The sequence below is a fragment of the Eptesicus fuscus genome, chromosome 5, assembly GCF_027574615.1.
Source record: "Eptesicus fuscus isolate TK198812 chromosome 5, DD_ASM_mEF_20220401, whole genome shotgun sequence".
NCBI classification, from domain to species: Eukaryota; Metazoa; Chordata; class Mammalia; order Chiroptera; family Vespertilionidae; genus Eptesicus; species Eptesicus fuscus.
The window spans coordinates 105,288,887-105,314,974 of record NC_072477.1 but is presented as its reverse complement, the minus strand read 5'-3'; the positions used below and the strand labels follow the sequence as shown (position 1 = coordinate 105,314,974).

Genomic DNA, 26,088 nt, shown 5'->3' with positions numbered 1-26,088 from the left:
TGTGAAAAGATGCAATGACTAAGGAATGATAGACTAGTTGTGGGTGAGGCATCTTTGCAGTTTTTCCTGAAGAAGGGGAACTTAAAGCAATACTTGTAAGGGTGGGAGAAACAATTTTAATGTAGAATAAAAGATCCATGAAGACCAGGATCTTGTCTATCTTGTTCACTGGTGCTTTTTCAAAGGCTAGATGAGAGGCTGATGTATAACAGGAGGTGCTCAATACATATTTTTTTGAATGCACGCATACATGAATGCATGATTGAAAAGGATGATTATCTGAGGCTGGGAGAAATGACATATAAAAGGTTTAGAGGTGTTAAGGCAAGGAAGTTATGTGGTTTAATAGACAGACTTGTTTAGAGACAGAGAAATGACTAAACTGGGAATTATAAAAAAAGTACAGACATCTAAAAAGGGTCTTGGAGCACAAGCCACACTGTTGATACTGGTATGGAAACCAATTGGAATTTATAAATTAGAGCAATGTGATTTTAATCAAATTTCAAGATGATGCTTATAGGTGAATGTAGTATAATAGAGAAATGATAGAAACATCCTATACAATAAAGAGGTAATATGCAAATTGACCATCACACCCTCGCACAAGATGGCCGCCCCCATGTGGTCACAATATGGCTGGCAGGGGAGGGCAGTTGGGGGGTGATCAGGCTGGTAGGGGAGGGCAGTTGGGGCGATCGAGCCAGCAGGGGAGCAATTAGGCATTGATCAGGCTGGCAGGGGAGTGGTTAGGGGGTGATCAGGCTGGCAGGCAGAAGTGGTTAGGGGCAATCAGACAGGCAGGTGAGCAGTTGGGAGCCAGTAGTCCCGGATTGTGAGAGGGATGTCCGACTGCCGGTTTAGGCCCGATCCCTGAGGGGTTCCAGATTGGAGAGGGTGCAGGCTGGGCTGAGGGACACTCCCCTCCAGTGCACGAATTTTGTGCACCGGGCCTCTAGTATCTTTTATATTTATCACTGTAACAGTAGGCTTTGTGACGCTCATCACACATAGAAAACTACAAATATATTTGGTTCTGGTTCTGATACCTTGTCTTTGGGATTTGCCTTTCTGACGGTCCTGGGTTTTCCTACTGAAGACCTTGTAGGCTTCAGTCTTCTGATACTGCTCCAGTTCCTTCATGTAACGCTCCTTATCTCTATCTGCTTCATCAAGGTAGCGCTAGGAAAGAAATGTGGAATTATTTTAAAGAAACAGATCTTATTTAGATAAAATATCAATGAGCTATTTGAAGAACACAGAGGACAATTAGAACATGGTAAGAAAAGTATATGGGAAATAAGCTTTAAAGCAGAATTAAAAATATCATTTAAAAAGTATAATCTCTAAATTATAAAAGAAATAGGTGATTCTGAGTTTTTATAGACTATTTCCTTTTCTTACTTAATGAAGACAAATTCTAGTGAGGTCATTCTTATAACAAATTCTCAAGAAGATGATTACAGTTATTTTTCTAACCCTATATATATATAACTCTACATGGCCTCTAGAGTTCCCAAGATGACAGCACACCACATAGACACATTTAATCCTCCCAGGAGAAAGTATGAAATATTACTTTGTTTCTCTAATTCCCCACCCCATTCTGAGGGAATGATCTCATACATCAATTGCCCTTTTAAAAGCCAGAAGAGTGGGACACTAAAGCCAGAAGACACAAAGAACATTAAAAAGAATGACCTCATTCTATGGGCCTAATATAGACTACTGTGAGAGAGCTTATATCTACATACTTTGTGCTATTCATTATTTAAACAAAGTCTAGTGATCTACTAGCATAATTTTGTTTAATGCCTTATTCTTTTCATTCATCAATTAAGTTTAAGAAATAAAGTATGAAAATACTGCTTCTAAATGAACATAAACTAGAGTCAGAAATTATGTTAAAAACCTTATTGCACACAAAAGCCAAATGTAGGTAACACCCAAATGGCCAAATCTGGGACAATTTAGTACCAAAATACTTAAGTACAGTAATAAATTATAAACCATTGAGAAAAAATTCATATGGCTATAATAAATATCAACCACATAAATATATAAATAGGGAAAGGAGGAGGGCTCTTGCTTAGATTTGAATGTTGAGGGCCAACTGGGAAGTTGGGAGTGAGCTCTAGGGTTGGAAAGTGATCATTTTGCAACCACCATGGTAAAGATTAGGTCAGGCAAAAGTAATCAATGAATGCGAAATCTGTGGGGAAATTTTGATACTGATATTTGCATGTTCTCCATACACTACTTCCTATCTAATAAAGAGAGAATATGCTAATTGACCCCCACACCATCACAAAGATGGCGGTGCCCACAGCCAATAAGGAGGGAACATGCTAATTGACTGCCCTGCCCTCAAAGATGGCGGCACCCACAGCCACAAGATGGCGGCACCCAATCCCTGGAGTCTCCCAGTCCCCTCAGCCCCGCAGCCACCAAGGGCTGGCCCAAGGCACAGGCAAGCCTCGGATGGTGGCTGCCCAGCCACCCAGGGCCGACCAAGGCGCAAGTAACCAGGGCCGGCCGAGGCTTGCGATGCAGGCAGTGGCAGCAGCAGAGGTGTGATGGGGCATTGCCTTCCTCTGATCACCAGGTCGCCTCCCGCCTCTGAGGGCTCCCGGACTGTGAGAGGAAGCAGGCAGGACTGAGGGACCCCCCCCTCCCCTCCAGTGCATGAATTTTCATGCATCGGGCCTCTAGTATTAATTATAAGGGAGAATTTAAAAAATATATTGTAAATTAACATTACCAATTAGGAATAAAAGGACACTGTGGTACCCTAAGAAGGACACAACACCACTACAATATTCTGACCAAGAATGCATAACCTCAAACTAATCATGAGGAAACACCAGACAAATAAAAAATGAGAAATATTCTGCTTAAACAAAAAAAGAGAAAGAGGAGAGATTGTATTTTTTAAAGATATTAATGTCATCAAATACAAAGAAAGTTGTAGAAATGTTCCAGATTAAAGGAATCTAGAGATTTGACAAACACAAAACCTGACCTTAGACTGGAATCTGAACTGAAGGGGGGACATTTTTTTTTTTAATCCTCACCCAAAGATATGTTTATTGATTTCAATGAGACAGGAAGGGACAGAGAGAAACATTGATGTGAGAGAGAAACATCAACTGGTTGCCTCCTATATGGCCCCGACCAAGGGAGCAAACCCACAACCTAGGTATGTATCCTGACCATGAATCCAAACTTGCAACCTTTTAGTATAAGGGACAATGCTCCAACCAACTGAGCCACCTAGTCAGAGTATGGAGGGGGAAGTTTTTATAAAGGAATGATGTAATATCAACTGATTAAATTGGAATATGGATGGCAGGTTAGATAAAACTTTTGTGTTAATATAAAATTATAAAGTTGATAATTATAAAAGAATATGTCTATCTTTAGGAAATATACATTAAAATATCTAGGGCCATGATGTATGTAACTTCTCCTTAAATGATTCTGAAAACAACAGTGTGCATGTGTGTATTGTGTGTGAGTGTGTGAAAGTGTGAGGGAGCTTGTGATGGAGAGAGTATGACCACATATGCAAATAGAGATATGGGATAAAATGTATTAACAATAGATGAATCTGGGTAAAGGGTATTTGGGTGTTCTTTGTACTATACTATGTTTGTAAGTTTTTTTTAGATTTGAAACTAAAAAAAGAAAGTAAAAACAAAACAACAGTGTGCATGTGTGTATAAACCCTTGTCCTACCTATATAATAATGGTTAGTTGTGGACATAATTACTGTTACTTTGCTTTTTTCTTTATACATTCTGTATTGTCTGAAAACATTTTAAACCATGAGCATGCATTAATTTTGAAATAAAAAAATTAAAAGAAAAGAGTAACCTATATGTACAACTCACTATCCCTTTATACATTAGAGCTGAAACAATGGATGATATATATGCACTGCTTTCTATTAGCTTGCTACCACAAACATAGAGCTTTAAGTTGCAACTTAATCTGATCTCTTTGAATTTTTTTTAATTCAGTCAATTATCAACAGTATTTTTCATTTTGGTAGAAATGAGTATAAGACATAAAAGAAATACAAGTATCTTTCAGATGCCGAGAATGCCAGGAACTTCTTATTTTAAAATATTTTATTATTATTATTTTTTTTTACAGAGAGGAAGGGAGAGGGATAGAGAGTTAGAAACATCGATGAGAGAGAAACATAGATCAGCTGCCTCTTGCACACCTCCTACTGGGGATGTGCCCGCAACCAAGGTACATGCCCTTGACCGGAATCGAACCTGGGACCCTTCAGTCCGCAGGCTGATGCTCTATCCACTGAGCTAAACCAGTTAAGGCAATGCCAGGAACTTCTTAACCCAAAGTCACTCCTACAACCATCACTCTGCATTTGGCACATTTCAGCTAGTGATGGCTATTTTGTCCTCCATTCCTCTCAAATGTCTCTAACAAATGGATTTGTTTCAGTTTGATAATAGGGTTAATTTCTGTTTTCGAAGAGAAAGAATTTAAGAATTGCTTTATTTTTCATAATTGGTTAAATATGCCTATTTTTAAACTCTAGTTTAAAAATTGTATCAGAGCAGTAAGACCTTTTAAATAAAAATCTTATGTGAAAAGAATTATATCAAATGACCTTTTCTCATTTAACTCATGACTTTTCATTGAATTTAGTGGAGTAAATTATGTTGATAAACTTTTTAATATTGAACAATTACAAAAATCTTATGTGAACTCTCAGCATGTCAATCAAACACCCGTGCAGCTGCTTTGGTTGAGAGCCCCTCCTGCTCGCACCTTGCAGCAGACTCTGACAGAGTATAAAGACTATTGTGTTGTAGAAGAGAGCTATGAAGGACCCTGCTAGGCACATGACAAAATTGAAGAATCAGCTGTCCATCCTCTGCTTTTCTGATAGAGATTATTTTTGAGATATAATCAAAATTAAGCTAAAGATCAGGAATAGGAAAAAATTACCTGTTTTTCCTCAGGAGGCAGTTTACTCCATTCATTGCCTAACATTCTTGTGATTTCTGGAAATGGGACTTCTGGTCTCTTTGCTCGAAGCTGTTCTCGCCGTTCATTCATGAACCGAACATACCCTGTAAGGGGGGATTTGGGTGCATTGCTGTCTCGAAGAGGTTTCTTCCTCTTTCTTCCTTTGGACCACCCTCCTCGTTTACTTCTTTGCTACAACACAAGATAAAATAAAATCCAAAACCAAATTACAAAAACAACAAAAATGTCTCCAAATAACACAACAACAAAAGAGTTGCATTTTCTGGCCATTAAGACCCTAAATATTCAAAGCTCTTTGTATCTGTCATAGGTACAAATAACTTCAATGTAGTTTTCAAGAGGGGACTCCAGGTGGATCACTTGTGGACCCATTTATGTACCACACTACAAACTGTTGCACTAAAGGGCATATTGTAGTGCTAATCTTAAGAGATGAGAATAAGGGGTGTCATGATCACTCAAGGTTTGGCTTTTATGTGCACTTAACAAGTCCTGAATCCCAACAGGGGAACAGTCTAAATGATAAATGCAGCATATAAACAGCACTGTGCCAGAGAAGCAGACATTGTCACAGTAGATCAGAACAAGATGTAACATACAATGGGCAAACAAAGAGACAAGCTTTAGCACAAGGATAAAATATTATTCATGAAGCCCTGGTCAGTGTGGATCAGTCAGTTGAGTGTCATCCTGTGCACCAAAAGGTCACTGTTTTGATTCCCGGTCAGGGTTCATACCCAGGTTTTGGGTTCGATCCCCAGTCGGCGTGTGTGTGAGAGGCAACCGATTAATGTTTCTCTCTCCCTCTCTCTTCCTCTTTCTCTAAAAAAAGATCAATAAAAACATAATCCATGAAGGGTGTTTGTCATTGATACCACTCAAAGATCAGCTTATTCCCCATAGTAGATAGCATATAAACAAAATAGGACAAAAACACCTAAATATTAATTATATTATTCTATTCCTCCAAATACTTATAAAATTGTACTATAACTCAATACCAGGCAAATGGTATATTTGTTACCAGTTTTTTTTTTTTAAATCCTAGTAACATTAAAGGTACTAAGTAGTTTAAGATGTTTGAGAAGCTTTAAGCATTCATCAAAACCTTTAAGTATGCCAACACAAAAAAGTCAGCTCTTTTAAAATGAGAAAAAAAAATAAAGATTAATGGTGGTACTCTTTTATGGCTAAAAAGAGTGCCTTAAAACATAGACAACGTAATCAATCATTTGCAAGTAACATTGAGAGTTCAATAAGGGCATGACTATGTAGGCCCATGTGCCACCTCTGTGTGAATAAAAGATATTCCCTAAGAAAGGCAGAATGATTGGTAAGTGGTATGAATCCTTTAGACACACATGACTCCATGCTGCAGGGCTTGGGGAGCAGTGTGTGGTCTTGGACATGGGCATGTGGGCTTCTCATTCATTACTTGTTTAATTAAATAACACATCCACTCATTTAACAAGCATTTGTCGAAAATCTAATATGATGTAGGTATAAATTTCTTAGGGGAAAAAAGAGTCTAACTGTTTGTATGTCATTAAAACCATTAATATGATTCTATGTAAAATAAGAAATATAAAACAGAAAATTCTGCAGAATGTAAGAAAGCCAGATGATGGGACACCTACTGCCTGCTTCTTTAGAAGCTTCAGAGACCAGTAACAGGACATACTTCAGCTTACCTCATCTTCATGCCTCTGTTCACTGCCTTCTGCTGTGTTTGAAGGCTCATTCTGAAGCAACTGATCTTGGGAGAGACCCTCCACAAATTCTGGATTGTTGGTAGATGATGTGACTCCAGTACTATATGGAATATCTGGGTGGCTTAGCCTGAAAAATAACAGACAGAAGTATAACAGTTCAGTATCAACAGCATTGAACACTCCTATTTATCAAGGTTCAAGACAAATATCCCTGCCAGCAAAAGCATAGTTCAGTCCTTGAATTAATTCCCCCACCTCTAAATACTAAATACACCTGTAAATAGTATTTATAGCAGTTATAGAGTATTTAAAAAATGATTTCAGTGCTTGATGGAACCATGTCAGTTCCATGAAGACGTCTACTAAAAACAGCTATAATCTTTCCCCAAAATATTACCTCTCCCCTCAACATACATGCCTCATAATTTAGGTCTGAGCATGCAACAGAGCCTGACTTTTATATGCTATCTTTCATGTATCGCCAATGTAAAGGGAAAATACTATTAATGGAAAAGGATAATAGAAATGGGAACTGTAGAAGAAGTTTGCCCCTAGCACAAGAGAGAGAGTTCTCGAAGGGCATAAAATATATTTTATTGTATATTCCATAGGCTATTTCTTCTTAAAGTATTTATTGACAACCAGACCATTTAAAAATAATATTATCAAGTTCAGTAAGTTCAGGTATAAATGATAATGAATCAAGCAGATATAATTCTTTTCTGTTCCCACTATTTGTTCCAGATGAGTCAGTAAACCAGATCTTAAAAGAAGATACAAATGATGGCTGGGTCTTAAGACTGACTTACCCTATCTCATGTGGATAAAGGAATGAAAGAAAAGATTAATACATTACACAAAATTGAGGTTTTCTGGGGGAAGGAGTGGGAGAGGTGAAAGAAGATGTAAAAGAGAGTAATATTCAGTCATTATTCTGAAAGACTATGTATATTTTATAGGGTTATAGGCATGTAATCATAATGTACTGGAAAAATAAGTACTGAAGTACAGGTTTGTAAGATGTGCTGTAAAGGCACAATAAGAGGGTATGATAAATTTTATATGTATGGAGAGGATATTTTTTAACATGAATAGGCATTCATCAGGTAAACAATCCTATAAAATAAAAGCCTAATATGCAAACTGACCGAACGGCAGAATGACCGGTCCCTATGACGTGTCCTGACCACCAGGGGGCAGACGCTCAACACAGGAGCTGCCCCCAGCCCACAGGCCCCAGGCCAGCCAAAGTGGGTGCCAGCGGGGGCCCCCCCGAATCTACCCACCAGTTGCCCTGCAGAGGGAGATGACCAGTGGTGGCAGCAGGGGCCGGGGCCGGTGAGTGGGTGGTGCCAGTCTGGCCAAGGCAGGTGCCAGCAGGGGCCCCTCAATAACCCCGCCGGTTGCCCCACAGATCGGCCATGATTGCCGGCTAGGCCTAGGGACCCCACCCATGCAGAATTTCATGCACTGGGCCTAGAGTGTCATTATAAGCAGAAAGAACATGATATAACAGGAGAAAGGGAAACTTATCAGGAGGCCACTGCAATAGACTAAGTGAGAGGTAAGGATAGGCAGGATAGAGAATAGGGGAAAGAAAGCTAGGAGATACTTAAGAGGTAAAATGGAGAAAACGTAATGACTGAATATAGAAAAGGAAACAGAAGAGCCAAAGTTAATTCTGAGGTTTCTAGAATGTGTGATTACATACTATGATCCAAGGTAACAACTGCAGTGTGTGTGTATAAGAAAGAAGACTGAAGAGAAAATTGAAAGTTTGAAACTCTTAAGACAGTGGTTCTCAACCTTCCTAATGCCGCAACCCTTTAATACAGTTCCTCGTGTTGTGGTGACCCCCAACCATAAAATTATTTTCGTTGCTGCTTCATAACTGTAATTTTGCTACTGTTAATGAATCGTAATGTAAAATCCTTGCTTTTGATTACTAAGCCCAGTACATAGGATCACCCAATTAAAAATACTCTCAGAGACTGCAGGGGAAAGTTGTTTTTGTGGAACCTGGGGATCAGAGTGGGGAAAAATGATCAGAAAACCAGCTCTGGGGCAGTACATACCCCCAAACCAGTATTAAGTGCAGCAGGGAAAACAAATTCTAAATACTGGGTAGAGAGGACTTATAGCCCCGGATGTCAATACAGAAACACTGCCACCCAGGGGTTGAATCACAAGCTGACTCTTGCATAAATACAAGCACAGGCAGGCTGAGAAACAAAGAAATACTGCCTGCTTGAAAACAAAATTGTGGCATATGACACAGAGGAGCTGTGGAAGAAGGGAACTTTATTACTGTCCTGACTTCCTGACAGGAAACAGGTGTGACAAACAGAACAGTAGAGGAAGTGAATGACCTTCACTATTGCATTTTTATTTTTTACTTAAGAAACTAAATTTTTTCTTTTTTCTCCCTTGATTTTACCCTTTTATTTATTATATTTTTAATCAGTATTATTATTACTATTTTACCTTTTTTTAAAGTTTCATTTTATTTTCTCTTTATTTTGGGATTAGTGTTCTACATTTGATTTTCATTTTTACTTTAGCATCATTTTACTCTATCTCAACATTACCTTTATGCCAACACTCTCCTCTTCACGTTTCCCCTTTTGTTGTCCTGTTTCTCTTAACCTATTCCTGCTTTAGATTTTCCGTTCATTCTTTTTACCCCGTTAAAAATTCATCCTACTTATATATCTAATTTCTGATCCCCTGCTCCAAGTCCATACACACTTCTCTCTTCTCTATTCAATTTTTTTTCACTCTTCCCTTTTTTTGTTTTTTTTCTCTTGGTGTTTTCTGTTTTATTTTGCCCTTCTTTCTCTCTGTCCTATTGTTGTTGTTAGTTTGATTATTGATTAGATTGTTTTGTTTGTTTGTGTGATTGTTTCTCTTTTTTTTGCTTCTGTTTTTCCTATCCTCGCTTGTTATTAGTTGTTGTTTGTAGTTTGCATTCATATCTGGGTGTTAGTTGTTTGCATTTTTTTGATTACCGTATTTTCCGGCATATAAGACGACTGGGCGTATAAGATTTTCCTGGGTTAAAAAGTGGTTTGGCTCAGTGGATAGAGCATCAGCCTGCAGATGAAGGGTCCCAGGTTCGATTCCGGTCAAGGGCAACCTTGGTTGCGGGCACATCCCCAAGGGGGTGTGCAGGAGGCAGCTGATCGATGTTTCTCTCTCATCGAGTTTCTAACTCTCTATCCCTCTCCCTTCCTCTCTGTAAAAAATCAATAAAATATATATTAAAAAAAAAAAAAAAAGTGGTTTCATACACCGGAAAATACAGTAGTCCAATATATCTAATCCATTATATCTAATCCCATCAATATAGTCCAATATACTGTATTTTCCGACGTATAAAACGACTTTTTAACCCAGGAAAATCTTATATGCCCAGTCGTCTTATATGCTGGAAAGTACAGTAGTTGTTGTTCTATTGGAGTTTTCTCCCCATATAAACAGTTTTCCTCCCCTTCTTTTTTATTCTCTTTCTTTTCTCTCTTACTGTTTTTCCTTTTCTCAATATCATTTTGCACTCTTTTACCCCCCCAAATTCTCTTTTCTCTGGTGGTCACCTTTATTTGGGGTTATTAGTATTTGAGTACATTTGTGTTCAATGCCTTGTGCGTTGTGCCCTGTTCTGCTTTTAAGTCAACGCAGGAGAGAGACAGCTACATAAGCAGACACCCGGTGAGGAGAGATCATGGGGAGACAAAGAAACAGCCTGCATACGAAAGAAAAGGAGGCATCACCAGAAAGGAAGTAAATGAACTGGAGGCAAGCAATATGTCAGAGAAAGTATTCAGAGAAATGGTCATAAGCTCACTGAAAAGGTTGGAAGACAAATTCAACAATATGTGTAAGAACCAAGAGCAAATGAAGGAGAACCAAGAAGAAATGAAAAGTGACATCACTGCAATAAAGAACTCAATAGAAAGCATCAACAGTAGACTAGAAGAAGGAGAGGACTGCATCAGTGAGCTAGAAGACAAGGTAGGAAAAAATACCCAAGCAGAGCAGCATCTAGAAAAAAAGCTTAAAGAACAAGAGGAGAGCCTAAGGGAACTTTGGGACAACACGAAACGAAACAACATCCCCATAACAGGGATGTCAGAAGGAGAGGAAACTGAGAAAGGAATAGAAAACTCGTTTGAAGAAATAATGAGAGAAAACTTCCCTGATATAGGGAAGAAAAAACTCACAAAAGTCCAAGAAGCTCACAGAGGCCTCCTAGAACCATAAGAAATGCAAAAAATTCACTGTTAACTCATTCTTGAATTGCCCCCCAATTAAATCAAATTGCCGCCCCTGTCGGGCGTGTGCTGCACCTTGGGAACCATTGGGATTGACACTTTTCCTCTCTGAGCTTCATTTCTGAATACATACACATATACCATGGGAATTGTAATCTCTTCTCTGCCTACCTCATTGAGTTGTGATGAGGAGGTTCTGAGCTAATAAACCAAGATATGTTTCATCAAGTAAGTGATGTCTAAATGGGAAGGGATTGTTATTTTTAAGTCGATGGGTACCCTGACAGGTAGCAGGTGCTGATTAGGGGAGGAGGACATGATTGTTTCCTGGGACTGTACCTATGGAAGCTTTGCAGAGGATTCCGCAGGCCTCGGAAGGGCGTGCTCTGGCTAGCAGCCAGGTAGCAGTGGTCATCCCTAGAGGCACTAGTGGGGGGCAGGGATATAGGGAGGAACTAGGGGGGGCGGTGAGGCCGAAGGGGGAGTTACTGTCAAACCTTCCTACTTGGTGCCATTCTTTAAATTGTACATGGCTGTTTTGTAGCTGTACCTGCTCAGGGCGGGGATCCAATTTCCTGGACTGGGATAGGGGCAGGTTTAGCCACACCCCAGCGAGGTTCAGTGCGCTTCCACTGCAGAGACGGTGCTGCTGCTGTCAGGGCGGAAGGGTCTGACCCTGGGGGGCCCTCAGGCCTGCCTCCACCCAGGTCTGAAATTGTAGGGAGGAGAGACGTGCCCGGCCCCAGCGGAGGGGGCCCAGCAGCGGCAGGCTGCAGGCCCCAGGTTCCTCGGGGGCGCTGAGGGGTGGTCGCCACTGTGCTATTGTTGTGGGCGCCCCTGGCGGGGGTGGTGGGGGAAGATATTTGGAGTCAGAGGTGCGAGCTGAAGCTACTCCCGAGGCTGAGTCTTCTCCCAGTCCGGTCAGCCTCCCTATTCCCCCGGGGGAAGGGGCTGGGGTAAGGTGTCTGTGCAGGGGGAATGGAAGAGCTCCCTGTGCCCGATTCCTCTTCCTTCTATGCAGTCCGGGCTCCTGTCATGTGCTCTCTTCAGACCCCTGGGAACTTGGCTCCAGCCACCCGCCCATGTAGCATGTGCATTTGCAAATTGGTCGTTACGTGGACACCGTAACGGCAATTAGCATATCACCTCTTAATATGCATAGATTGGCAAACACCAATGACAAAGTGAGAATCTTAAAAGCGGCCAGAGAGAGACTGAAAGTTACCTACAAAGGATTCCCCCATCAGACTAGCAACTGATTTCTCAACAGAAACACATCAGGCCAGAAGGGAATGGAATGAAATATACAAAGTCATGCAAAGCAAGGGTCTGAATCCAAGAATACTGTACCCAGCAAGCCTATCAATCAAAATTGAGGGGGAAATCAGGAGTTTCACAGACAATAAAGGACTAAGGGAGTTTATCACCACCAAACCAGTAATGCAAGAAATGCTAAAGGGTCTGCTGAAAAAAAAGAAATAGGAAGCGAAGAAGGATCACAGCATAAAAAATAAAAATGGTGACAAACAAGTACCTAAGAATAATAACTTTTAATGTAAATGGATTAAATGCCCCAACCAAAAGTCATAGGGTAGCTGAGTGGATAAGAAAACATGACCCATATATGCTGTCTACAGGAAATGCACCTCAGAAAACAGGATTCACACAGACCGATGGTGAAGGGATAGAAAAAGGTATTTTAGGGGAATGGAAATGAAAAAAAAAGTTGGGGTAGCAATACTTATATCTGACAAATTAGATCTCAAAGTGAAGGACATAACAAGAGATAAGGAAGGCCACTGCATAATACTTAAGGGAGCAATTCAACAAGAAGATATAATTCTTGTAAACATATGCACCCAATACAGGAGCACCCAACTACATAAAAAAACTTCTGGAGACTATCAAGGGAGAGATGGACAGCAATACAGTCATAGTAGGAGACTTTAATACCCCACTAAAACCACTGAACAAATCCTCTAAACAAAAACGTAGCAAAGAAATAGCAATCCTAAATGACTCACTAGAACAGATGGAATTCATTGACATCTTCAGAACATTTCACCCCAAAGCCACAGAATATATATTCTTCTCAAGTGCACATGGGTCATTTTCAAAGATAGACCATATGTTGGGACTCACGCAAAGTCTCTTCAAATTCAAATAGATAGAAACCATATCAAGCATCTTCTCAGATCACAATAGCATAAAACTAGAAATCAACTACAATATAAACAATACAAAAAAATCAAACACATGGAGGATAACTAGCATGCTATTAAACAATGACTGGGTTACCAGAGAAATCAAAGAAGAAATAAAAAAGCATCATGGCAACAAATGACAATAAAAACACAACAATCCAAAATCTATGGGACTCAGTGAAAGCAGTCTTGAGAGTGAAGTTCATAGCTAGACAGGCCTCCCTCAAAAAAAAAACAAGAAATAATGGTAATAAGTTATCTAAACCTACAACTTTAAGAGTTAGAAAGAGAGCAATAAAAAAAAGCCCAGTGTAAGCAGAAGGAAGGAAATAATAACGATCAGAGTGGAGATAAACGACATAGAGACCAAAAAAACAATACCAAAGATCAACAAAACCAAGAGCTGGTTCTTTGAAAGGACAAACAAGATTGATGAACTTCTAGCCAGGCTCACCAAGAAGCAAAGAGAGAGGACCCAAATAAACAAAATCAGAAATGAAAGAGGTGAAATAACAACTGATCCCACAGAAATACAAAGGATTATGAAAAAACTAGAGGCCTGGTGCACGAAATTTGTGCATAGGGGGTGTGTGTCCCTCAGTCCAGCCTGCACCCTCTCTAATCTGGGATCCCTCTCATAATCCAGGACTTCTGGCTCCCAACCGTTCGCCTGCCTGCCTGATTGATTGCCCCTAACAGCTTCTGCCTGCCAGTCTGATCACCCCCTAACCACTCCCCTACCAGCCTGATCGACGCCTAAATACTCCCCTGCCGGCCCGATTGCAACTAACTGCCCTCCCCTGCCTTCCTGGTCGCCCCTAATTGTCCTCCCCTACAGGCCTGGTCGCCCACAACTGCTCTCCCCTGCTGGCCTGGTCACCACTAACTGCCCTCCCTTGCCAGCCTGATCGCCCCCAACTACCCTCCCCTGCAGGACGGGCCCCCCCCCAACTGTCCTTCCCTGCAGGCCTGGTCCCCCCAAATGCCCTCCCCTGTTGGCCTGATCACCCACAACTGCCCTCCCCTGCTAGCAATCTTGTGTCCACATAGGGGCAGCCATCTTTGAGCACATGGGGGCAGCCATCTTGTGTGTTGGAGTGGTGGTCAATTTGCATATTACCTCTTTATTATATAGGACTAGAAGCCTGGTGCACGAAATTCGTGCATGGAGGGGGGTTGTCCCTCAGCCCAGCCTGTACCCTCTCCAATCTGGGACTCCTGGAGGGATGTCTGACTGCCCGTTTAGGCCCGATCCTGGTGGGATCGGGCCTAAACGGACAGTCAGACATCCCTCTCACAATCCAGGACTGCTGGCTCCCAACTGCTTGCCTGCCTGACTTCCTGATTGCCCCTAACAGCTTCTGCCTGCCAGCCTGATCACCCCCTAACCACTCCGCTGCCAGCCTGGTTGATGCTTAACTGCTCCCCTGACAGCCTGTTTGCCCCCAACTTCCCTCCTCTGCCGGCCTGGTCACCCCTAACTGCCCTCTCCTGCAGGGTTGATCACCTCCAACTGCCCTCCCTTGCAAGCCTGGTCCCTCTTAACTGCCCTCCCTTGCAGGCCTGGACCCTCACAACTGCCCTCCCTTGCAGGCCGGGTGCCTCCCAACTGCCCTCTCCTGCTGGCCATCTTGTGGTGGCCATCTTGTGTCCACATGGGGGCAGGATCTTTGACCACATGGGGGCAGACATATTGTGTGTTGGAGTGATGGTCAATATGCATATTCCCCTTTTATTAGATAGGATAGAGGGCTGGTGCATGGGTGGGGGCCAGCTGGTTTGCCCTGAAGGGTGTCCTGGATCATGGTGGGGTTCCCTTGGGGTGTGGGGTGGCCTGAGCGAGCGGCCTGTGGTGGTTTGCAGGCCGGCCACATCCCCTGGCGACCCAAGCGGAGGCCCTGGTATCTGGGATTTATTTTCCTTCTACAATTGAAACTTTGTAGCCTGGAGCGGAGCCAAGCCTGCTGTTCCCTCCTCGGGCCGGCAGCCATTTCTGTGGCAGTTAATTCACCTTCTATAATTGAAACTTTGTAGCCTTAAGCGGAGGCTGGGCCCGGACAGGGTGTGCGGAAAGCTTTGCTTCCCCTGTTGCCGCTGGCAACCCTGGCTTGCTCTCTCAAGCTCCGTTCTGCCCCCATTTCTGTTTGAATTTGTTTACCTTCTATAATTGAAACTTTGTAGCTTGAGTGGAGGATTAGGCCTGCAACGGCTATGGAAAGCTTGGCTTGCTCTGTCACCTGGGAAACCTTGCTCTCTGTGGCTGTAGCCATCTTGGCTGGGGTTAATTTGCATACTCGTCCTGATTGGCTGGTGGGCATGGCTTATGTAGCGGAGTGATGGTTAATTTGCATATTACCATTTTATTAGAGAGGATAGTATAAACCACTCTATTCCAACAAAATGGACAACCAAGATGAAATGGACATATTCTTAGAAAAACACAAGCTTCCAAAACTCAACCAAGAAGAATAAAAAAAAAAACAAGAATAGGCTGATAACTACCGAAGAAATTGAAACAGAAATAAAAAATCTTCCAGCAAACAATAGAACTGGTCCGGACTGCTTTACAGGGGAGTTCTACCAAGCATTCAAAGAAGAACTAAAACCTATCCTCCTCAGTCTATTCCAAAAAAATTCAAGAGGAAGGCACAATTCCAAGCTCTGTCTATGAAGCCAGCTTTACCCTAATCCCAAAACCAGATAAAGACACCACAAAGAAAGAGAACTACAGGCCAATATCCTTGATGAACATAGATGTTAAAATCCTCAACAAAATTCTAGCACATCGGATTTAGCAGTACATTAGAAAGATCATATACCATGATCAAGTGGGATTTATTCCAGGGATGCAAGGATAGTACAATATCTGCAAATCAATAAATGTGATACATCACATAAACAAACTGAGAGACAAAAATCACATAATCATATCAATTGATGCAGAAAAAGCATTTGACAAAATCCAACACCCTTTCTTGATAAAAACTCAGCAAAGTGGAAATAGAGGGATCATACTTCAACATAATAAAAGCCCTCTATGACAAACCTACAGCCAACATCATACCCAATGGAAAAAAACTAAACACACTTCCCCTAAGAACAGGAACAAGATAAGGATGCCCACTTTAACCACTCCTGTTCGACATAATACTAGAAATAATAGGCATAGCGATCTGAAAAGAAGACATAAAAGGCATCCAAATTGAAATAGAAGAGGTAAAACTGTCCTTATTCGCAGATGACATGATACTATACATAGAAAACCCCAAAGATTCCATCAAAAAAATGACTAGACCTGGAGGAACCAAGATGGCGGCATAAGGTAAACACCTAATTGTTGCCTACCACAACAATTTTGAAACTACAACTGGAAAACAGAGCGCACACCGTCCAGAACCACCAGAAAGCTGGCAGAGTGGAAAACCTACAACTAGAGAAAAACAGAGAGGGGGACGCTGAGCCTCAGGAGCTGTGGAGGTGCGGAGATCCGTGAGTGCGGAAAGGGCGGGCAGCTGAATAAGCGGCAGGCTTGCTCACAGCGTGCACGCGGAGAGGGAGGGCAGCAGACGCTGCGTGGCTAGCTTTCGCATTTGGGAGAAAAACAAAACCTCCCGACTGCACTGAAATCCAACTGCGGTCGGGGAGACATTGGTCTGTTTGGCAGCCAGTGAGGCTCGAAAGCTGCCTTCTCTCAGAGGCGCACAGCCATTGATTAGGGCAGGGAGAAACCTGCCCTCTTAGGGCGGCGCGGACGGAAACCAAGTTTGCGCCATTCTGAGACTCCGCCCCATCCAAGCTGAGCACAGCCCTCCCAGTGACTGGATTTCTCCTTCGGGAGAAAAACAAAACCTCCGGTCTGCACTGAAATCCAGCCCCAGCTGGGGAGAAACTGGTCTGTTAGGCAGCGGGAGAGGCTCGAAAGCTGCCTTCTCTCAGAGGCGCGCAGTCATTAATTCGGGCACGGAGAAACCACCCCTCTTAGGGCAGAGCAGACGGGAAACCAAAGCTTGTCTGTGCCACCCTGAGACTCCGCCCCATCCAAGCTGAGCACAGAAGCTCTCCCAGCGGAGACACTGCTGATCCTCACAGCCAACTGGCTTGGAGATCAACTCCCGCCAGTGATACCAACAATCCCAACCACTCTGAACTCCAGTTTCTGGGGACACGAGGGGGACCCAGACACCTACGGGTCTCTCGGCCACTGGTCGGAGAGTGAGAGCGACTTTTCTGTCGGTGTGGACAACACCAGATTTCAACCACTCTCATAAGGGACACATTCAAGAGGCAGACTCAGTGAGCATCAAAGCCCTACTGTGTCTCCAGCACAATTCTTCCGTTATAGACACAGCAGGCCCTCACAAACAATTGGACCGGAGGTCAATTCCTCCCAGTGTACCAACTGCAATCAGGGCTTTTAACTACACCAAGACTTTGCACTCAGCCCACAAAGGGGAGTACCAAGAGCGACCACCTAGGGTGATTGGGGAAGCTGAGCTACCGGCCCCTATAGGTCACCGACCACACAAAGCCACTCCATCAACACAGGGAGGCAGCCAAAGTGTGGAGACATCGAAGTATGTCACAAGTAGGAGAGATAGATGAAAGCAAACTAATGGACGATACAGTGTTCAGAACCATATTTATAAGGTTGCTCAAGAATCTTCTAAAAACCGCTGAGAAACTTGAAGAGACCTTCAAGGACCTAAATGAGAATACCAAAAAAATGGAAAAGGACCAGTCAGAAATTATGCATACACTGTCTGAAATAAAGAATATACAGAGTAGACCACCGCACCCGAAGAGTCAAACTAAAGATCTGGAATATGAGGAAGAAAAAAACACCCAACCAGAGAGGTGGGAAGAAAGAAGAATCCAAAAGTGTGAGGATAGCGTAAGGAGCCTCCGGGATGGCTTTAAGCGTACCAATATCAGAATTTTTGGGGTGCCAGAAGAGAGAGAGCAAGATACTGAAAACCTATTTGAAGAAATAATGATAGAAAACTTCCCCCACCTGGTGAAAGAAATAGACTTACAAGTTCAGGAAGCGCATAGAACCCCAAACAAGAGGAATCCAAAGAGGACCACACCAAGACACATCATAATTAAAATGCCAAGGGCAAAAGACAAAGAGAGAATCTTACAAGCAGCAAGAGAAAAACAGTTAGTTACCTACAAGGAGCACCCATACGACTGTCAGCTGATTCCTCAACAGAAACTATGCAGGCCAGACGGGAATGGCAAGAAATATTCAAAGTAATGAATAGCAAGAACCTACAACCAAGACTACTCTACCCAGCAAAGTTATCATTCAGAATTGAAGGGCAGATAAAGAGCTTCACAGATAAGAAAAAGCTAAAGGAGTTCATCACCATCAAACCAGTATTATATGAAATGCTGAAAGGTATTCTTTAAAAAGAGGAAAAAGAAGGAAAAAGTAAAGATAAAAATTATGATCAACAAATACATATCTATCAACAAGTGATCCTGAAAATCAAGTGAATTAAAAATCTGAGGAACAGAATAAACTGGTGAACATAATAGAATCAGAGGCATAGAATGGGAGTGGAATGATAATTCTCAGGGGGAAAGGGGTGTCTGTGTGGGGGGTATGGGAAGAGACTGGACAAAAATCATACACCTAATGATAAGGACAACGGGGGGGGGAGGGAACCTGGTGATGGGGAGATATGGGGGGAAAAAAGGAGAAACAATTGTAATAATCTGAACAATAAAGATTTATTTAAAAAAAAAATGACTAGACCTAATAAATGAATTCAGCAATGTAGCAGGATACAAAATTAACACCCAGAAATATATGGCCTTTTCATACACCAATAATGAACTCACAGAAAGAGAAACTAAAAAAACAATTCCATTTACCATTGCACCAAAAAATTTAAGATACCTAGCAATAAACTTAACTAAGGAGGTAAAAGACCTGTACTCAGAAAACGACAGGACACTGAAAAAAGAGAGAGAGGAAGATATAAACAAACAAAAGAACATACGATGTTCATGGATTGGTAGAATCAACATCATTAAAATGTCCATATGACCTAAAGCAATCTATAGATTCAATGCAATACCTATTAAAATACATATTTCAAAGAGCTAGAACAAACCCTCCAAAAATTCATCTGGAATAAAATAAGAACCCAAATAGCCACAGCTATCCTGAGAAAGAAGAACAAAGTTGGAGGGATCACAATACCAGACATCAAGCTATATTACCAAGCCATGGTTCTCAAAACTGCTTGGTACTGGCACAAGAACAGACATATAGACCAATGGAACACAATAGAGAACCCAGAAATTGACCCAAGCCATTATACTCAATCAATATTTGACAAAGAAGGCAAGAGCATACAATGTAGTCAAACAGTCTCTTTAATAAATGGTGCAGGGAAATTTGGTCAGGTACAAGCAAAAAAAAAAAAAAAGAAAAAGAAACTAGATCACCAACTTATACCATACACAAAAGCAAACTCAAAATGGCTAAAGGACTTGAATATAAGACGGGAAACCATAAAAATCCTACAAGACTCCATAGGCAGAAAATTGCAGACATATGTCATAGGCAAGGGAGACTAAGGAGAAAATAAACAAATGGGACTACAGCAAAATAAAAAGCTTCTGCATAGCAAAAGAACCCATCAACAAAACAACAAGAAAGCCCACTGCATGGGAGAACATATTTGCCAATGTTATCTCCAATAGCGTTTTAATCCCCAACATTTATAGGGAACTCATACAACTTAAAAAAAGGAAGATAAACAATCAAATAAAAAAATGGGCAAAGGATCTAAATAGATACTTTTTGAAAGAGGACATTTGGAAATCCAAGAGACATATGAAAACATACTCAAAGTCACTAATCAGCCCAGAGATGCAAATCAAAATAACAATGAGGTACCACCTCACACCTGTCAGAATGGCTATCATTAACAAATCAACAAACGACAAGTGCTGGAGAGGATGGGGAGAAAAAGGAACCCTCCTTCACTGATGGTGGGAATGCAGACTGGTACAGCCACTGTGGAAAACAGTATGGAGTTTCCTCAAAAAATTAAAAATGGAACTCCCATTTGACCCAGTAATACCACTTCTAGGAATATATCCCAAGAAAACAGAAACACCAATCAGAAAGGATATATGCACCCCTATGTTCAAAGCAGCACAATTTACAATAGCTAAGATTTGGAAACAACCTAAGTGCCCATCAGCAGATGAGTGGATTAGAAAACTGTGATACATTTACACAATGGAATACTACGTTGCTATAAAAAAGAAGAAATTCTTACCATTGCAGCAGCATTGATGGAACTGGAGAGCATATGCTAAGTGAAATAAGCCAGTCAGTGAAAGAAAAATACCACATGTTCTCATTCATTTATGAATAATAAAGAACATTATAACCTGATGAACAAAAAGATAGATATAGAGGCAGAGAAGCATTGAACAGCCTGTCAAATTACAGGGGAAGGCTGGGGGGTGGGGTGGGGTGGGCGGGAATTAAGATATCAACCAAAGGACTTGTATGCATGCATATAAGCATAACCAATGGACGCAAGACACTGGGGGTAGGAGAGGCTGGGGGAAGGTCAATGGGGGAAAAAAGGAGACATATGTACTACTATTTGTAATACTATAACAAAAACAAAAAACAAGCCTAAGTGACGCTTATGATGGAATGACCACACCGATGGGTCCCAAGGATGCGCACTGATCACCAGGGGCAGATGCTCAACGCAGAAGCTGCCCCCTGGTAGTCAGTGTGCTCCCAAAGGGGGAGCGCAGCTCAGCCAGAAGCCGGGCTTATGGCTGGTGAGTGCAGCGGCGGTGGTGGGAGCCTCTCCTGCCTCGCGGAAGTGCTAAGGAGCAGAGATTTGAGTGGTAAGGAGCAAGGGCTCCAGGACTGCAAGAGGGATGTCCGACTGTCAGTGTAGGCCCGCTCCCTGTGGGACATCCCCTGAGGGGTCCGGGACTGCGAGAGGGCGCAGGCCATGCTGAGGGACCCCCTCCCAGTGCTAAAATTTCGTGCACTGGGCCTCTAGTATGGAATAAAAAAAGATCCTGAATAGCCGCAGCTATCCTGAGAATGAAGAACAAAGTTAGAGGTATGACAATACCAGATATCAATTTATATTACAAAGCCACTATTTTCAAAATGCCTGGCACTGGTACAGGAACAGATATACAGACAAATGGAACAGAACAGAGAACCCAGAATTGACTCAAGCCATTATGCTCAATTTATATTTGACCAAGGGGTCAAGAGCATACAATGGAATCACGAAAGTCTCCTCAATAAATGGTGCTGGGAAAATTGGACAGATACATGCAAAAAACATGAAACTAGACCACCAACTTATACCATACACAAAAATATACTCAAAATGGATGAAGACTTAAACATAAGATGAGAAACCATAAAAATCTTAAAAGAATCCATAGATAGCAAAATATCAGACATATCTCATAGAAATATGTTTACTGATATATCATAGGGCAATAGAAACTAAGGAGAAAATAAACAAATGGGACTACATCAAAATAAAAAGCTTCTGCACAGCAAAAGAAACCATCAACAAAACTACAAGAAAGCCCACTATAGGGGAGAATATATTTGCCAATGTTATCTCCGATAAGGAGTTATTAGTGATCTCCAAAATTTACAGGGAACTCATACAACTCAACAAAAGGATAAACAATCCAATCTAAAAATGGGCAAAGGACCTAAATAGACACTTTTCAAAAGAGGAAATACAGAAGGCCAAGAGACATATGAAAACATATCTGAGGGATGCAAATCAAAATAATAATGAGGTGCCATCTCACACTTGTCAGAATAGCTATATTCAACAAATCATCGAATGATAAGTGCTAGCAAGGATGCAGAAAAAAAGGAACCCTCTTGTACCACTGGTGGAAATGCAGACTGGTGCAAACACTGTGGAAAACAGTATAGCGTTTTCTCAAAAAATTAAAAATGTAACTCCCATTTGACCCAGTAATCCCACTTCTAGGACTATATCCCAAGAAATCAGAAATATCAATCAGAAAGGATATATGCACCCATATGTTCATAGCAGCACAATTTATAATAGCTAAGATTTGGGAACAGCCTAAGTGCCCATCAGCAGATGACTGGATTAAAAAACTGTGGTGTATCTACACAATGGAATACTACGTTGCTGTAAAAAAGAAGGAACTCTTACTATTTGCAACAACATGGATGGACCTGGATAGCATTATGCTAAGCGAACTAAGCCAGTCAAGGAAAGATAAATAACACATGATCTCACTTATTTGTGGAATATAATGAACAACATAAACTGATGAACAAAAACAGAGCCAGAGGGGAAAAAATATTTTAGACTATAGTAGCAGTAATATTGTTATGTGCAGATTTTTAATATTTCCTATAACTTTTGTGGTATTATCTGTGTTTGTACAATTTAGGTAATAGTATATTTAAAATCTTTTTTTCTTGAAATATTAATGTTTATTGCAAGTAATAGCATATTTAAAATAATTTTTGAAATATTAATGTTTATTGCCTGTAACATTATTATATTTAAAACATTAATGTTTATTGCATGTAACATTATATTTAAAACCATTTTCTTGAAATATTAATGTTTATTGCATGTATTATTATTACATTTAAAACAATTTCTTTGAAATACTGTTTATTGCCTGTAACATTATATTTAAAATTGCTTTTCTTGAAATATTAATGTTTATTGCATGTTAAGCATGGTAACCTCCATTTGAAATTCTCTGCTATTGTTAGATAGTCCCTAGTCCTGTACACTCTGTCATTGTGAACTCTGTCACTTTAAGACAGTCTCTTAAATGACTTTGTTTTTAGTTCAAATAATAGAAAAAGATAAACTTAACTGTCTGACCTTGCAAGCTAGCCATCCAATGTAATAGACTAAAATAGACGAAAACCGATAACAATTACCATATTCTTATGTCAAGTACAAACTCATTATGTATTCAAGGTTACAACTGTCTATAACAATAACTCACACAGAGCCCTTTGTAATATCTGCAAACTAAGAGGCTCAAAAAGTATAAATACGGTAGACTTCCTATATGTGGTGCTCAGAGATTTGGAGGAGACACCTCCCTCTGGGCCGCGCACAATCAACGACACCTAATTAATTGGCTCATTAAAGCGTCTTGTATCTCATTTGCTGATTTATGATACAACATTTGGAGGCCCCAGCGAGATAAGAGACAGGCGCCTACCTGCACTTAGTCTCGGACTCCTGGGATGAACGGCCCCCCCTGGCTGCCTGCCAGGCCCTGAGGATCTCTAGGGGAGGTGCCACCTGATGAAGTTCCAGGGCCCCAGAGACGCTTCTCTGTGGTCGTGACAGCCAGACAAGGGACACCCGACATGCCTCTGTATTCTTCTGGAATCATCAGAAAGAAAGCCTCGAGAGGTGGGTGAATTAGAATTCGATTAGGGAATTTTGAGTTCACTTTGCTGTTTGCTGTTTGGGACTAGCCACTTTGTTACTGAGAAGAGGGACTGGACGCAGTCTTAACTCCTCCAGTAGGTTCTCACCGAGATGTTGGTTGAGAGTTTTGGGGTGTGGGTGCCAGGAGTGCCCCCACGTCCATTTGGGGAGTTGGGAATTGTTTCAGTTATCTGCTCAGCTTCCATTTGGGCTAGTCTACTGAGAGAGTGTGAGTACGGATGTTTGTCTGTCTTGGCATAATTAACTGTTCATTAACTGGTCTATAAATATAAGTGTGAGAGCCTGTGTAAAAGCAGAAGCTATTTTGATTTATTCTGCACTTCTGTTGATGCATCTGGCTAAAACATTTGATTTATTTAAGGCTGGGTGCTCTGGTGGACTGCAAAAACCCCTAAGCACCTGCTGGGGATCTCCTTTTTCCCCAGAGTTTTTTCCACTCTCTGTCAGAGAGGGAATCAGCCCACTTAGGTTTTTTGTTGATTTTCCGGGCTGCAAGCTGCTCTGCTGGCACCCTTGGTTTCTCACTTACCTGAGTTGTGCTAGATCAAGGCCGCAGTCTCTGCCAGGAAAGAGGACAGGTGGGAAGCAAGGGCCTGAAGCCCAAGCCACTACTGCAGGAGCGCTTTGCTATGTGCAAACCGTCTCTCCCTGCAGCCCCGGCTGTGTTTGGCTCGCCACTAGGAATCAAGCAGTGATGAGAGACAGGGATGGCAAGGCCCTGTAACTAATAAACAGGGTTAATAGGAGAGAACAAAGGAAAAGCACTTTCCATGGACCGGAGAGCCTTCAGGACTTTCAGAAGCTTCTAGAGCAGTGGTTCTCAACCTTTCTAATGCCGCCACCCTTTAATACAGTTCTTCATATTGTGGTGACCCCCAACCATAAAATTATTTTTGTTGCTACTTCATAACTGTAATTTTGCTACTGTTAATGAATGATAATGTAAATATCTGTGTTTTCCGATGGTCTTAGGCTCTACAGCAGTGGTTCTCAACCTGTGAAAGGGGTCGCAACCCACAGGTTGAGACCCGCTAGCAGGGTCGCCTAAGACCATCGGAAAACACAGATATTTACATTATCATTCATTAACAGTAGCAAAATTACAGTTATGAAGTAGCAACAAAAATAATTTTATGGTTGGGGGTCACCACAACACGAAGAACTGTATTAAAGGGTCGCGGCATTAGAAAGGTTGAGAACCACTGTCCTAGAGAGAAAGAGTCTGACTGAGGCGAGACCCTGTTAGGTTAGGAATCATCAGTTAGGAGGCTGCATATTGTACTTATAGACTGCGGTTTACTAGGCAGAGGTCCAAGCCCAGCTGAATAGGGGTTAAGCTGCCTGTGTATAACAAAACAACTTTCTCCGAAGCCAGAATACATTTTAGGGAAATTGGACAGACTGTGTTTGTGGCTAGAAAGAAGAACCAGCTGCCACACACAGCCCTGACAGGAGCCTGCGGAAAACTGTGTAATAGACTTAGATGATGCCTGCGTCTTCATGAACATGACGCCAGAGAGACAAGGACAGTTTTGCTTTGTGTGGGAAGGTAAAAATGGACTTTAGTCACCTCCCTGAGATGTTTGTATAGCCCTACCATGTGTCATGTTTGGTAGCAGAAAATTTGACAGCCTGAAGCGGCCGCAGTGCCAATGTTATACTTCATTATGTTAATATGTTATATTAACCTTTAATTGTCTTACAGATTTGAATGCAGTTGCCAAAAGGGCAGGTGCCCAGATTGGCAAGGAAAAATACCCATCAGGTTTTGGTCTCTATTGAGAGACAGCTGGCAGCCTGTATACTGCCTTGCAGGCCTATGTGACCATGCCCATGTCAAGGGTCGCACAAACCTCAACTTTAGGATAGTGGGGGAGGCCTATATGGAACAGAGAGAAGTGGTGAATACCAGCCCTATGTCACAGGAGTTACAGACCCTGTGAGGTCCTGTGACATGTGAGACCCTGTGAAGGAATAAAGCTCATGTGGAAGAGCTACTCCCTTAGTCCGTTCTGACAGGGCGTGTTACCCCTCCCAGAGACCATATGTAGTTTAAGGACAAAGTCAAGTAGGGGGAACGCTACTACAGGGACAGCTGTGACTATCTATTTGAGTGTAAACACATTTTAAATTTCTTCTTGCCATTTAAAGACAGTTACAGTTTTGTTATAATACATTTAGAAAAATATTGCTCTGAAGAATCCATAAAAAACTGACAAGGAAAATCAGAAGATCTTAAAGCAGGTTATTGTATTTTTCTCCTTATATAATTCCTCCGAAATTTGGCAATGCTTAATAAATCATGGCAATACAGTTCTTTGCATAAATTCAATAAGACCAGTTTCCAATAGTGGTTTTATTGACCGAAAACTTTGACTGG

The 26,088-nt window shown here is 41.6% G+C and overlaps 1 protein-coding gene across 1 annotated transcript in view; it reads right to left on the bottom strand.

Annotated features, from left to right (window-relative positions):
- HMG20A (high mobility group 20A) overlaps positions 1-26,088 on the bottom strand; it is a 128,274-nt gene that overhangs the window by 34,093 nt on the left and 68,093 nt on the right. Inside the window, exons 3-5 of the mRNA XM_054716665.1 lie at positions 6,717-6,864; positions 4,984-5,196; positions 1,050-1,182 (exon numbers count right to left, since the gene is read on the bottom strand). Coding sequence (XP_054572640.1) covers positions 1,050-1,182; positions 4,984-5,196; positions 6,717-6,864 — 494 coding nt within the window. The remainder of the gene's footprint in view (positions 1-1,049; positions 1,183-4,983; positions 5,197-6,716; positions 6,865-26,088) is intronic.